The sequence below is a fragment of the Clavelina lepadiformis genome, chromosome 4, assembly GCF_947623445.1.
Source record: "Clavelina lepadiformis chromosome 4, kaClaLepa1.1, whole genome shotgun sequence".
Taxonomy (NCBI): domain Eukaryota; kingdom Metazoa; phylum Chordata; class Ascidiacea; order Aplousobranchia; family Clavelinidae; genus Clavelina; species Clavelina lepadiformis.
In genome coordinates, this window is record NC_135243.1 from 21,277,115 (window position 1) to 21,291,531 (window position 14,417).

Here is a 14,417-nt window from a genome sequence, read left to right on the forward strand (position 1 = left end):
TAATAGCGAGGCATTTCAAACGTCATTTAGTTACGGTTACATTTTGTTTTACGTATATACATTACGGTTAACGGTTTTATATACGGTTTTGGTTACATTCAGAAAATTGTGCGGAGCACGATTTAACTTTTCTGTAAACTTTGTCAGGCATTTTCTTATTCTTCTTATAACGGACATGTAAAAACAATTAGTTAAATATACTATCTTTTGCGTTAAACCCAAGTAACCGGAGTTATTTTTTCGTCGGCATGCAAATACAAAGAAAGTCAAGTATTTTGGAACCGATGAGTATAAACTCATACGATACTAAATTTTTCTGAATTTTCCGTGCAGAAAACGCTCAAAAGTAAAGTAAACAATCAAAACAGCGTTGAAAGAAACCTGAAGAGATTTAGGTTCACTTGATTGAATGTTTAAGTTTGCTTAAACGAACGTGGTTTCGTGCCCTATATGTGCATCATTTGAAACGATTTTAGTTCAGGTTAAGGCATAAGCATTATGGGAATAATATCTAACTCTACAAGCTTGTTTTTTCATTACCGTTTGTACATAATTACCTTATTTCACTCCACACAGGTTTAAGTATCTTTAAAACTGGGTTTAAAATATTTCGTTTAGGTTTCGCAAGTGAAATGACAAGCTCAGAACCTGAAGACTTAGGGCTGTTGGATTTGTCATAAAATTAGTCTAGTTGTACGGATACGGATAAACGGTGATAAAAGTGGCATGAACCGACTTGAACAAATATTTGAGAAGCTGTTTTATTAGCTAAGAGAATACGTGATCGTATCTCAGGAGACAAGATAACTTTCAGATAAATGAAGCGACAAAGAACATAAGTTAACAACCGTTTGTTTAGCGCTTATGCAGCGAGAAAGAAATTGGAAACCTTTGAACAAAATCTACGAGTACTTGACGGATATAAGGAAACCACAGACTAACAACAAAAGAAAAATTGTTTCATTCCAAGTTTAACAGAATTGTATATTTAAAATGTCACAGTGTTGTTACAGGTTTATTACAGTTTTATTACTTTTTTACAGTTTTATTACTTTTTTACAGTTTACAAGTTGCACCTGATGTAATTAATGGTCAAAACATCTCATTATTGTAATCTTTCTGAAAGCAAGGTTCAATCGTAGTATTCTAAGCGCTTGTATTTATAAGTGTGTTTAAAGGAATTTTTGCAAAGAAAAGGAATTTTTGCACTTTGTGCACCTTACGATCCCTGCTGCGTTTCTCTTTCCAATTTGTAGCGTTTCGTTTGATCAGCTGTGTCTGTGTAACTCCACATGAACGTGCCAGAAGCCAGTTAGTAATTGGTGTCTCACGCTTTTCCCAGGTCACATTAACTAGATCCTGCTATACTCTCAGTTATGGCTTTTGGTATTAGAGTAGTAAAGATGTAGAATAATTCGGTTGGTTTGGTGAAGTTTTGCAGTATGACGTCTCTTAGTTTGATTGTGCGTTACATTGCCGATATCGTGTCCCTGTAGGAGTTTTACTGTTTTAGCTACCAGTGCTACTTTTTGCATGCGGGGTCGTCTAAGTTAAGCAGCCTTTGACGATGAGTGAAAGTGAAGATGTTAATTACTGATCGCATGTATTAATTTACTTTTTGAAGCCTCGTTTAGCAGCTTAGTTATCGTGATAAAAGAGTCTTGTGTTTTGGAGATCTGCAGAACTGTGATCTGTATTTGGGCCTTTTTTACTGTAGGCCTACTTGTTGCAAGAAAGTAAGGCAGTCATTTCTAAGCGGCAGTCAAAGTCAAATTTGTTCGATGTTTGGAATTGCAGTGTAAATTGTGATAACAAGCAATTGGTCTGTCGCAAACTAACGTTACCAAAACTAGAGGACTACTTTACGGAATTTTTTGCTTGCAGAATGCAGATAACATGAAGACCATGACATGTAGCTTGGTCATACAGGCTTATGTACTTCTATTGTAAAATCTCTTGCATTTTCTTGAACTTTTTTGTTTCAGCAAATATTTCAATGAATAAAATTTAACAGCATGCTGATTTTAAAAAGTTTTATTGTTTTACTTTTTTTAGGCCTTTGCAAAGGTAAATGAAAGCTTTCAAATCTTGTTCAAAATATACTTTGCAATAGATAGGCTACTAAGCAAAAATTAGCAGATGATGAAAATTTCAGGCTGTATAGAATATGTTAACCCTCATATATTTGTGCTATGTTTATAAAGTTAGCTGATCTTGTGCCGGATACTTATTAAAATATAAAAAATTGCCACATACCATAATGACAAACTAATGCAAATCTGATGTTATGCAAAATGTCGAATAAATATAGGCTTTGCGTCACTTTAAAAAGGAATATACACAAAGTGTTTATCATTTGCGTTGTATTTTTATAGCTTTAAAATTCCCGATGACGTACACATGCGCAACAAACGCACGTCAGCAGTACGACATGTTCTTCCCTGTGCAATGCCCAAAGGGTTGCGCTTCTCGAACTTATGGAGTATGGGGCAACGGAACTTATACGCACGATTCGTCGATATGTCGAGCTGCTATTCACGATGGACGTTTGACAGGTGAAGGTTAATGTTGTAACATAAATTACTATTCGCATCTCATGTATATCTTGGTGATCTTTCATGTGACGTGCTTGTGATAGACATGCACTCAAGATGAGTCATTGTGAGTCATATGATCATAAGATGTTACGACTTCAATTTCTTTTAGACGAAGGTGGTGAGGTTATAGTCTACAAACAGCCAGGACAAACATCTTACGTTGGAACAGAGAGAAATTCGATCAAAAGCTCATCTTATGGTTATTGGAGAGGCTCGTTTAGTTTTACCCCGAAAATTCCAGGCACTTGAAATTGAATTTAAAATGAAAATATATTACACTTTTTTTGGATAGAAGTACATGTATGACTTTCAATAAATGACTGTTTTTTAAACTAGCTCAAAGACATCATTGTATAACTATTGTAAGACTTAGCGAAGAAATATGCTTCTTATAAGCTTTGAATATACTTCTCTTCAAACACAGTTACTCCAATTACGTGTGAAACACCGGTTCTTGACAAAAGATTTGCTTTACCGACCGATTTCCAAGTTAACTGCCCTCCTGGATGCCTGAAGTCGTCCGCTAAGATTTGGGGAAGCGTTATATACACTTACCATTCTTCATTATGTAAAGCTGCCATCCATGATGGAAGACTAACGAGTATGTGCTTGAGATTAAACAATGTTATTAGGCAATTTTATTTGAAAAAATTAGTCAACCGACTTCTATCACACGCAAACATATTCTGCATGCTAGTTGCATCCCCACCCTGAGAAAAGTTTCGGGTCTAAGGTGATGGGTGTTGGGGTGCTAATGCGTTAAATACGACACCTTCATCGACCCCATCTCTTGTTCGATACCTTGCCCCTCAATTACTTAATTGAGCCGGCCCTGTAACTAACATTCGACTAATCATATTGCTATAGTTTTGTTGGTTGAAATGTAACCTAATATTTTTGTCTGTTCCACTGTAAATAACAAAGTTAAAAACAACACGTTACTTACAGTAAAACCTTTTCTATGATATCACATATAATGTCATTGTTATATTCTTTGTTTGATACCAGACGCTGGGGGCGAAGTAACAATTTTCACACAACCCGGTCAACCGTCCTATAAAGCTGAAGAACGAAATTCAGTCAACAGTTCATCGATGGATTATTCTCATTCGTCTTTTAGTTTCACTCCAAATGTACCAGGTATAACTGGGCGTTGATAAATACATCTAAATCGTGTTCGGCTAGTATGATTTTTTACGTCGGCCAACACTTATTGAAGAAATGTTCTACAACAATAATTATCAGGTGTTAATGACCCACCGGTGTCATGCCACATCACCGGTCGTGATACCAGGTTTACGGTCCAGGCAAGTTTTAACCTGACCTGTCCATCCGGGTGTGCTAACTTTACTGGGAATATCTGGGGAAGCGGCATCTATACACACGATTCCGCCGTTTGCAGGGCTGCTATCCATGATGGAAGAGTAACAGGTTGGTGCGTTTTCAATTACACTGCACGTGTCTGGTTTTTCAACTTTATACTAAACTTTTCTGAAACAGAAATTGTACTTTTCTACATAGATTTTGAATAATACAAACATGTGTTACAAAATTATGAATTATAGTTTATATTTTTGAGATTTGACTTAACACAAATCAACTGCTCATGCTGTGGCACGGCCGACGAAATGAGCAGGATTGCCAAACCTTTCCACATACGACTTCTATTAAACCATTTTATATCTACGAAAACAGACGACGGTGGTACCGTAACGTTTTATAGACAACTTGGCCAGCCCTCGTATATAGGCCTGAAAAAGAACTCTATCACAAGCAACCCTTACGCATTCTGGAGAACATCATTTAGTTTTACAGCAGAAGTGCCAGGTTCAAATAAAAGATTGTTTGATATTTAAGTTCATAATGTATATTTCGTAATGATATACTTTGTATAATGAAGTCAATTCAATTTCTGTTTCACATTCTTGTGGCTAACTACGGTCATCTGTTGTTGTGTTTGACTTTCCCTCGGTTGTTGACATTTGTTAAACAATCGTTTTCCAACAATGTTGCTGTAGTAAAAGGTTAAAGTGTCATTAGGAGACATTGTAATTTTTCTTAAAAAATTCTATTACGGAAGCTTTGTGTAAACAATTGCAACGATTTTATTTACATTTTTATCTGCAACACAGATCCTCCCGACTGCACAACAACAGCTGAAGACCCGAATTTTTTCAGTCAGCCAAGTTTTAAGTTTTTTTGTCCACCTTCATGTGCGGATTCTGCTTCAAATATTTGGGGAACTGTTGCGTACACTTCAAAATCAGCTATTTGTAAAGCTGCCATTCATGATGGCAGAATACTAAGTAAGTATTGCGATCTCCAATGACGTAAGGCTGATGACAGTTTGTGGTTTGAGTAACTACTTCTTTATTAAGATTTTCACTTTATCTGTTTGCAGATGCTGATGGTGGTATTGTTACTGTGTATATTCAGCCAGGTCAACAAACTTACAATGGAACTGAGAGAAACTCTGTGAAAAGTTTATCTTTCGGTTACTGGTTAACGGCGTTTAGTTTCACCCTTAATGAAACCGGTAAGTCTGTCGCTTGGGACGAGATCATGTAGATATTATTATGTCACCAGTTTAATCTTACCAGGCAAAATATAACGGGGCAATATTTGGAATATTTAGAATTTATAATTTCGACTTATTTGTTTTTTCGTTGTTTTAGTGCTTTCGTTTTGAACAGAATATTTGCAACCACACATTTCCGGTTGGCATAAAAGTAGAAATTCTACAAACATCTCGCGTAAATGATTTTATTTGCTTTATTTGCTACAGATGATGGTCGTCACGATTACGTAACAACAATAAGTCCAGGTAAAATAATTGGCAACTGCTTGTAGTTAAGGTAACCGAAAGGGCGCATGCATTTTGTCCGAAATCTATTTCTCAAACATTCCCTTATACCAAATAAATGACTGACAATTGTTTAAAAGAAAAATACTAGAATCAAAAAAAGCGTCCTTCGATCACGTACAATCACGTGACTTATTTGCAGATCACGGAAAGGGTCAGAACAGGGAGTTAATTCTATTGATCCTGATTATTCTTCTCGGTCTCGTCGTTCTCCTAGTTGCATATGGATTATGGCGATGGCATAAGAATCGTAGATACGGGTAAGTACTCGGCTGAAGCGAATTGTTCCTTAAAATTTAAACTGCTGTAGTGTATTAAACACTGTTGTCTTTGGAATAGAATTCTTGTTAAAGTCGACCTAATCGATAGATGTTTGAAAATCGCGTTTAACTTGTTCTTGTTTGTCACCAGAAATTATTCAAGTGATGACGCGACCTCCGCAATTATCCCAGAAGCCGAACCCGTGGAGTTTTGAGCCATAAAAAAATTTTCTCTTGTATCTTGTTGCATTTTATCCTCATAACGTGAAGGGGATAATCATTTCGGGTAAATGTAAAAAAGCTTTTTAATAACAAAACATGCCAAATCTTACTATCTGCAGCCCATGTTCTCATTTATTCGATACCGTTTACTTTATTTTTCCTTTGTTTTTTTTTGTAATGTGCTTTTATGATGTTTTTGATAACCAATATTACGTTCTATAATTAATTTATAATTTTCTATTGCTTTATGTTAATGCGTTTGATATTTTCAATACAACGCCAACAGAATTGGGTGTTTTTACTTAGAAGTCTTGTCTTTATAATCCCTAACATCATTAGCACAACACGCAAAAGATGACAACAGAAAAAGAAAACTTACTGACAGAAAAACAACCTAGAACAAAACAATTGTGAAATTAAATTTAATATCAACTCATTCAGCACAGCTCAGGGCGACACGTCATTTCATGTTTATTTCTGTCAAATAAAGATTTAGCGAAAGATTGTCAAAAAGCAGCTCTAAAGAAAAAACTCAGGCAAAACTCACCGATGTGCCACCTTTAATGCGCATAAAGAAGACCTCAAGTACTGGACCCAAACATATATTTAAAAGTTGTTTGACTGTTATGGTAAAAGAGGAAAAGTGCCTCTTGGACTATCTACTCCATCGATATTTTAACAACAGAGAAATGCACAAATGTGCTGCACGAATGTCCGTTTCTCAAAGGTTGTAGCACAAGACCCATGCGGCAATAACCACAATTAACCAGATATACGGAATCCATTTTTTCCATGAAATCAAAGTTAAAGCTCTTGTATAATCTTTATGTGCAATTGAACAACCGCCGTAGGTGTGGTTAGTATCGAATCACAAATTTTAACTCCAGCCTTTGGATTTCGTTTGACATAAACCTATTACACGAACATGACTGAAGCAAACACACACTTATATTGCAGCAATAACCGCCATGTATACATGACATTATCGAAACAAATTTTATGAAGATTAATCTGAGTTTTTTTATATTTTGCCGTCTAACACTATATATGCAACAGCAAGACTTAGATGCAATGGGAAGTAAAAGATTTTACTGGGCTCGTTTTATTTTGTAGTAATTCAGACATGACTTGAGGTTTATGTTTATACGATACTGTATCACCACCTTTGACCTTTGACCTTTGACCGCCACCAGCGCCACCTTAGACCGATACTTCTATTTCTCTTCCTTCAGTATAAAGACATGCACACTTCACTCAAAACAAGGTCATGTATATTTGCATAAACAAAAACAAAAGCAAAATTATTATTCATTACAAACAATTCTATTAACAATGATCGCATTTTCTGCTTTTGGTTGGCGTAATATCTTAATGTCCTTCACATTGCTGACCTAGATCATTCTTAGTTGTCTAAAACCTGATAATTGTTCTTTTCTTCCATTGCGGCGGGCGTTGTAATAGGTGGAAAATTCAAATTTGTGGACGAATTACTCCTGTATAATAGATTAAAACAACACCTTTTTAAGAAATGGGGATGTATGCGTATGACTCTATGCATCATAAACGACCCTTATTACGCAAGTGCCCTTACCAACTTTCTATACAGGAGAAAGTGATGTTACTATCATGTCATCAAAATCTTACGTAAATTTTTGCAATGGCTCATATTTACGACAGACAAAGACAGCAAGAATAAGAAGAAGTACAATCGGAATGATGAGCAAAGCGTACAGTCCATCGTCGTTATTTTTCACTTTTTCTGTTAAAGTCGAAATAAAACATAAATGTAAACTTATTACAGCGTGTAATATACGTGACGTAACTTTTTTGTTGATTTTTGAAATGAAAAGTATGTATAGCTACAGTATTACAACATGTAATACGCGCATGTTTTTTTCAGTGGTACGTCCATTGTTTAAGAGGTAATTTTCAAATATGATGATTTCACCTGGTTTTTCAGTCGTCACGGTTGAATGATCTCCATCATCTGCAAACAACAAACAATGACGTCATTATACGACTTATTTTCAAAGTTTTAAGTCGTCTGAGATATATGATTGATAAGGTTTTTGTTCTTAAAATGAAGCTTATAAACCAGGGGTGTTCAAATGATTTCTGCCATGATCCACCACAACCAAACCTGACAACATGATGATCCACTAAATATGAATAGTAAATATATTGGACATGCTTTAATTTTTATGGTGCTTTATTCATGAAAATGTACCCTACAACATATTAATAACTTTGTAATAGTCAAAAGTGAAGTGTGCTACAGCTCCAAGATTATTTCAGTGAGAAAAATGATGAGTTGGTTTAGATCTCACAATAGCGTCGAATCGGGGCTTTCTGTCACTTACTGATATCCTCATAAGCTCATGAAGATGAGCATTTGTGAGTCTCGTTCTATGCTTGTTTTTTACAAAATTCATTGATGAAAACAACGACTCACAAAGGTACGTAGAAGCGAAGCAAGTAAGGATCCTTCTAGCCAGCCTGGTTATAACTGGGTACCTTTCCAAGGTTACAAGTGATAACCAAAACACATTTGGATCTGCGATACAAATCTCATCTCCTTTAAGATTACAAAGTTCTACCTGCATTTTAGACACCAGCAATGCATATTCAGTGGAAAGTTGTGTTTTCCAAGTGCCATTAACATCAGCAGACAGTGGATGTGAAATTAGTTCTATAACTGAACTGATTTCATAAAATTCCTTGAACCTGTTACAGAACTCAGTGTCCAAATTTTGCAGAAATTCGACAAAGCATGACCAATCATTATCACAGCTAACTTCTTGTATAGTCACTTTCAAGCATGGAAAGTGGAGCATGTCTTTGGTGATATCTGAAACGAATAGCAACAGCTGTTGCTTGAAAGATTTCACTGCTGACCACAGCTGAATGATAGTGTGCCCCTTGCCCTGGAGCTTCAAGTTCAGAGTATTTAGATGGGTAAAACAGTCAGCAAGGAAAGCCAAGTTACATAGATTGGTACCTTCAAGCAGAGTACTAGTTTGACCCTTTTCATTCAAAAACATGACCAAATCTTTACGAAGGTCCCACAGCCTTTTCAAAGCATTGCCCTTACTTAGCCATCTCACGTTATTATGCGTGAGTAAGTCACAAAATTCAGCATTATGCTGATCTAGAAAGTTCCTTAGTTGCCGGTGCTTTAGAGATGAGTTTGCTTTCAGTTTATTGATTAGTTTCATTGCATCAGTCATTAGCTCTTGGAAGTCTCCGGACAGCTTGGCACATAGTACGGATTGGTGGATGATGCAGTGGATTACTATCAGATCAGGACAGTACTCGGTTCTCAAGTTGGTGACTACACCTACATAAAAATTGGAAGAGTTATTTACTGTAAAGTCATATTACCTCTTGAGGTATGTCAATACAAATAATTAGGCTATGGCCGCTATGCTATGTTAGATTTTGTGCAATGAAATATTTATTAGACTTAATACATTTGTAATGAGTAATGACATACCATGACATGCTCCTATCATGGCGGGTGCACCATCAGTGGAAAGTGCGCAAATGTTCTGAATTGGCAACTGAAGCTCCTTAAGTTTGCTTATGAGTGCATCATATATCGCAGCTGCTGTAGTATTGCCATGTAGTGTGATCAGTGCAAGCAGTTCTTCATTGAACACTCCGTGGTGAAAGTACCTGCATGCAAATTTGCGTACAAAAAATAAAATATATACAAAATGTTTTTGACACTGGACTTGCAATGAAATTTTCCATTTACAACCAATATTATACTTATAATATCAACTCACCTAACAAATACTGCAAGCTGGGCACAATTAGTAATATCTGTTGATTCATCTAAAGCTAGTGCATAGCAATCAGCGTCCTTGACTTCAATCAACACCTGGTCATGCAAATCCTCAGCGATATCAGTGCATCTCCGTGTACATGTCAATCTGGAGAGCGGGAGAGTTGTCATGCTGGTGATCACTTCTTTCTTACTTGGATGCATGATTTTTACTGCTTCAACAATGCATTCTTTAACAGCTTCAGCATCACTGTATGTCATCATCCGCTTGCCCAGAATGTGACTGATGCTGAGTGTTGCTTCTGTGGCTTTTGATTGCTCAGACACAAATGTTGAGAGGCATTGTTTCTGAGAGCTGGCAGACTTATCTAAACACGCAACTTTCTGTTTTCTGGCCCATGAGCCAGGCTTGTACTTATCATTAAAATGTTTATGATGAGTAAAGAAATGTCGTTTGATGTTTTGACTCTTTATCATGCTTAGAGTGCAGTCACACAATAAACATTTGGGTTTATTGCTTGGGTTGAGCACAAACAAGTAATCTTCAGTCCATTCACCATTGAATTGTCTGTTTTCTAGATCAATTTTCCGCTTCTTACTGGCCATGTTGATAATAACTCTGATGATTTGTACAAGTGATACATTTCTAGAAGTTTTTTGTTTCGCCGCGGCCCCCCGCTGTGCAGAAAACCAGCTGACCGCGAGAAGAGAAGACAAGAGAATAGTTAGTCGAGTTAGTGGTGTGTAAATGAGTAAACGAAAACGATACGCTTTAATGCTGAGAGGGAGCAAAATTATGCTATTATAAATTCAAAAAATTAATTTCAACCCTGGCAATTAGTATCCACATAAAAAGTGAAAGTTTTTTTGGAAAAAAAAAGTTTCTCTTGAAAAAAAAAACTTTTTTTTTTGAAAAAAAAGAAAGTTTCAAAAGTTTTTTTTTCAAGGCTACATTTAAAGATCCATATAAAAAGTTGAAAAGATCCGGATCCGGATCGCAATCCGCCATTTGAACAACCTTGTTATAAACCTTTCTATGTACATTTTTCTAAAATAGTCCCTGTTTGTTAAGTATTCTTTATACAAGCAAGTCTTTTGCCCTATGTCCACATATCATCACTTTTTACCGGTCATATTTTTTGTAAAGCTGAACGACGATAGAAAAGGTCCATGCTGTAAACTTGTCAGTGAGTTTCTATCTGTTCCGTTGTAAGATTGCTGACCAGGCTGAACAAAGACCTTTACCCAACCACCGTCAGCATCTGGAATGAGGAAAGTGTGTCTGGTAGCAAAAAACCTATTTATTCTGTAAATCCGACGTGAACTTACTTTTTCACTAATGCAAGTTTAACACCTTACCAATAATATATTTCTGCATTTACCAGTTATTCTGCCATCGTGAATACCAGCTTTGCATATTGATGAATTAGAAGTGTACACAACTGTTCCCGAAATATCTGCCGTTGAATTAGCGCATCCAGGACTACAGGCAAATTCGTATTGCGATGCATCAAAAAATTTCGGGTCTTCAGCGGTCGTCGTACAATCCGGAGGATCTTCAAAGTAAAAACACTGATGTCTAATTTATAAAAACCTACTGTACATAAACCAAAACGTATGTTCTTTCAACTATATCATGGTATCTCAAATAAAAATCCATTCTATGTCTGTTATAACAGTTGGTGGTGAATACATGGCGATCACCATGTTTAATATTTCTGTTTAGCTCTTGCTTAGGACAATGAGAGCGTCCATGGGCGATAGATAGCTATGATAATATTGGTAGCTATTGTAAATAAGCTTGTTTTGGCAGATTGCCAAATTTAACAAAACACATGCCTAACCTTACGAGCTAAAAAGTTGCATGACTCTAAAAAATTAAATACTGCAAATTGAACCTTGTGCCTTTGGCGTGAAGCTGAAACACGACCTCCAGTAACCATAGGCAGAGCTGCTTATCGAGTTTCTTTCAATGCCAATGTGTGAAGGTTGCCCGATTTGTCTGTAAAATGTGATGGGGCCTCCATCATCTGAAATAAAATGATATTCTTTATATAAATTCATTAAACAATTACAGTAAATTGAAAAATAATTTTATGCTGAAGAAGGAATCTTTTGTTTGCCATGGATATTTTATTTTGCCACAAATTTTTGCAACTTTCAATGCAAATTTAATGTCAAAATATTCTTGCTAACCTATTAATACACCATCGTGAATGGCGGCTCTGCAAATCGAAGAATCGTGAGTGTAAAAGCCGCTTCCCCAGATAGTTCTATCATCATTGAGGCATCCCTTAGGACAGGTTATGTTGTAACTTGCTTGGGTTCCAAACCTGGTATCGTGCGCCGTAATGCCGCAAGCAAATGGTGGGTCGTTCACATCTGGGCAAGTTTGAAATAATTTGAAGTTTACAGGACTGTTACAACCGTTTTATCTTAATAAGAACGATGTCGCGCAATACAATGCAACCAAAAACTGAATCAAACGTGACTGATAATGGTAAATGTAGAAATTTTTGTATTTTTACCTGGAAGATCTGATCTAAAGCTGAAAGAAGATCGTGTATAACTACTCGTGGTGCTGTTGATTGAGTTTCTGGTGACGTTCACGTAGAAGGGTTGGCCTGGCTGCTTGTAAACTGTTACCTTCCCCCCATCGTCTTCAAAAAGATGGAAATGTGTATTTGTTTGCTTACTAAGGTTTGTTCGTTCTGTCTTGAACAAATTATTTATGAGAGCTACAAGTTACATTTTCATCTCCCATTCCATAAAGATTTACTGTCACTGTCATAGATGTTTTGTTATCGGTTATTCCTAGACTAAACGTTATGAAGAAGAAAAGGACAAAAGCAAAATAAAATCAATCTAAAATGGTATAAAGACAAATAATTCTGCAACATATCAACCATACTCGTTAGTGCTCCATCATGAATAGCAGCTACGCATATAGCAGAATCGTAAGCGTAGATAACGTCGCCTGAAATCTCGGCAGAGGAGCTAACACATCCAGATGGACAGGTTATTTCGTACGTGTTTAGCAGAACAAATCTCTTATCCAAGGCCGGCGTCTCACAGGTTATTGGAGTATCTGCTCGTTGAAGAATAATTTTTTTAAGTGGCCATAGAATTTTTTAGAATTTAAGTCAAAGAAAGCACGTAATCATTCGTTTTTAGGAGCTTTTAGTAAACGGAAAAAGCTAGCACCTGGAATGTTTGGGGTGAAGCTAAAGGAACCTCTCCAGTATCCATAAGATGAACTGGTGATCGAGTTTCTCTCTGTTCCAACATAAGACATTTGGCCCGGCTGTTTGTAGACCATAACTGCGCCACCTTCGTCTAAAAGCAAATGCATTGAGTTTGTGACAAATACTCTCGATTTGTGCCAGTGAGGTAATTTTGGAAATATTCCATCTTGCCAAATTTAACAATCATTCTTAGGTTTAATTTTAGTGCAAATTTATAAAAATTCTTACAACGTGCTACCTGTGATTCGTCCATCGTGAATGGCGGCTCGGCATATAGGCGAATCATGTGTATAAGTTCCGTTGCCCCATATCGTATAAGTATGTGAGGCGCATCCTTTTGGACATAGTACCGGGAAGAACATCTCGTATTGCTGACGTGCGTTTGTCTCACACGTATATACAATCGCAAACGCAATTACTACGGTGACAATGATTAAGACATTTTAGTCTTGTTTCATACAGAAAATTCTAGCGATTAAAGCCTATACTGATTAGCTTACTTGGAAGTATTACATATTGAAGCTTGCAAAAAATGTACTGTATTGTTGCCACCTTTACAAAAAAACTATCTAAAATAATTCATAGCAATATACAGCAAGCGGTTACCCACAAAAAATGCTACAGCAAAAATGTGAAAAATATTTTGTCTCTGTTGTACCGCGGTATACCATGCACCTAATAAGCTAACTAAAATTCGTATATAACTTGTTACATACCTGAGGAAACACATGTCATCAGCAGAACAGCAAATACTTTCAAAAACATTTTAGCAAACTGTTTTTTAAAACCTTTGCTGAAAAAAAAACATAGTTACAAAGCTGCTATGGCGCACACAAACATTAGCTGCTAAAACAGACTTCAACAAACGAATGTTAGTATGTCTTTCTACATGTTTTACGTAGTTGACAATTGAGTACAATTGATTGAAAATATATATACTTGTTCTGAATAACGGAAAGTAAGGCTGTACGTTCTGCTTTCCAGTATGATTTTTCCGGTCATGGCTTTTATAAATTAATTTTACTTTTGCATATTTGGCAAATAACAGCGGCATGTTCTCTCGGAAACAACATTTGAAAAAAAAAATATTAAAATCAGTTGTAACTTGAAAATGTTGGTTTAAATAACGATAATTGAAGTAATACCATCCATGAATTTAAATCAGGTGAAAAATCGAGAAATAAACTGCAGAAACCTTTAAACACTGCGAGATATATAGTTACTTGAAATACATATTACAAACCCCGACCTTGTCACATCAAATTGCAATGTCAAAAAAGCCTACTATTCAAAGATTGAAACAATATGAGAAACAAGTCCTCCAAGTATCCTTAGCCTATTCCTGACATAAAGAACAAGGAGTGTTGAAACTTTAAATCGCATCACTCATTTTACAAAGCGCAGGGCGGGCGTGACCCGACTGCTACACTGTACTCAAATAAC

The 14,417-nt window shown here is 36.2% G+C and overlaps 3 protein-coding genes across 5 annotated transcripts; 1 reads left to right on the plus strand and 2 right to left on the minus strand.

Moving 5' to 3' along the window:
- Window positions 1-1,983: 1,983 nt before the first annotated feature.
- On the plus strand, window positions 1,984-6,230 carry LOC143453160 (uncharacterized). 2 transcript variants are annotated; one of them, XM_076954329.1, is made up of 12 exons: window positions 1,984-2,067; window positions 2,376-2,555; window positions 2,707-2,838; window positions 3,022-3,198; window positions 3,606-3,737; window positions 3,843-4,028; window positions 4,293-4,424; window positions 4,730-4,903; window positions 4,999-5,133; window positions 5,383-5,421; window positions 5,603-5,720; window positions 5,872-6,230. In XM_076954329.1, the coding sequence occupies exons 1-12, from the start codon at window positions 2,016-2,018 to the stop codon at window positions 5,933-5,935; spliced, it is 1,521 nt and encodes a 506-aa protein (XP_076810444.1). In that variant the 5' UTR covers window positions 1,984-2,015; the 3' UTR covers window positions 5,936-6,230. The 2 variants fall into 2 exon arrangements, with proteins under 2 accessions (XP_076810444.1, XP_076810445.1); XM_076954330.1 differs by lacking the exons at window positions 5,603-5,720; window positions 5,872-6,230 and having other exon boundaries at window positions 5,291-5,412.
- A 966-nt stretch (window positions 6,231-7,196) lies between these two features.
- LOC143453159 (uncharacterized) lies at window positions 7,197-13,763 on the minus strand. Of its 2 annotated transcripts, none has more exons than XM_076954326.1 (12): window positions 13,691-13,763; window positions 13,213-13,392; window positions 12,934-13,065; window positions 12,641-12,817; window positions 12,258-12,389; window positions 11,926-12,111; window positions 11,628-11,759; window positions 11,112-11,285; window positions 10,857-10,991; window positions 7,891-7,929; window positions 7,587-7,701; window positions 7,197-7,435 (listed from the first exon to the last, which is right to left on the minus strand). In XM_076954326.1, the coding sequence occupies exons 1-12, from the start codon at window positions 13,737-13,739 to the stop codon at window positions 7,345-7,347; spliced, it is 1,542 nt and encodes a 513-aa protein (XP_076810441.1). In that variant the 5' UTR covers window positions 13,740-13,763; the 3' UTR covers window positions 7,197-7,344. The 2 variants fall into 2 exon arrangements, with proteins under 2 accessions (XP_076810441.1, XP_076810442.1); XM_076954327.1 differs by having other exon boundaries at window positions 7,534-7,701.
- Window positions 8,045-10,604, minus strand: LOC143453156 (general transcription factor II-I repeat domain-containing protein 2A-like). Its single transcript, XM_076954324.1, has 3 exons — window positions 9,731-10,604; window positions 9,436-9,617; window positions 8,045-9,279 (listed from the first exon to the last, which is right to left on the minus strand). Exons 1-3 carry the CDS (start codon window positions 10,333-10,335, stop codon window positions 8,234-8,236), a joined length of 1,833 nt encoding a protein of 610 aa, XP_076810439.1. The 5' UTR covers window positions 10,336-10,604; the 3' UTR covers window positions 8,045-8,233.
- Window positions 13,764-14,417: the final 654 nt, after the last annotated feature.

Bases quoted from the DNA above. Each gene is read 5' to 3' on its own strand.
- LOC143453160 (XM_076954329.1), top strand. From the start codon at position 2,016: ATGCTGATTTTAAAAAGTTTTATTGTTTTACTTTTTTTAGGCCTTTGC. The intron at 4,425-4,729 runs GTTCAAATAAAA...TCTGCAACACAG, and splicing joins TTTTACAGCAGAAGTGCCAG to ATCCTCCCGACTGCACAACA. The intron at 5,422-5,602 runs GTAAAATAATTG...ACTTATTTGCAG, and splicing joins CGTAACAACAATAAGTCCAG to ATCACGGAAAGGGTCAGAAC.
- LOC143453156 (XM_076954324.1), bottom strand. From the start codon at position 10,335: ATGGCCAGTAAGAAGCGGAAAATTGATCTAGAAAACAGACAATTCAAT. The intron at 9,618-9,730 runs GTGAGTTGATAT...ATTTGCATGCAG, and splicing joins CAGCTTGCAGTATTTGTTAG to GTACTTTCACCACGGAGTGT. The intron at 9,280-9,435 runs GTATGTCATTAC...ATTTTTATGTAG, and splicing joins CATGATAGGAGCATGTCATG to GTGTAGTCACCAACTTGAGA.
- LOC143453159 (XM_076954326.1), bottom strand. From the start codon at position 13,739: ATGTTTTTGAAAGTATTTGCTGTTCTGCTGATGACATGTGTTTCCTCA. The intron at 11,760-11,925 runs GTTAGCAAGAAT...ATTTTATTTCAG, and splicing joins TCACGATGGTGTATTAATAG to ATGATGGAGGCCCCATCACA. The intron at 10,992-11,111 runs GTAAATGCAGAA...TCCTCATTCCAG, and splicing joins TCACGATGGCAGAATAACTG to ATGCTGACGGTGGTTGGGTA.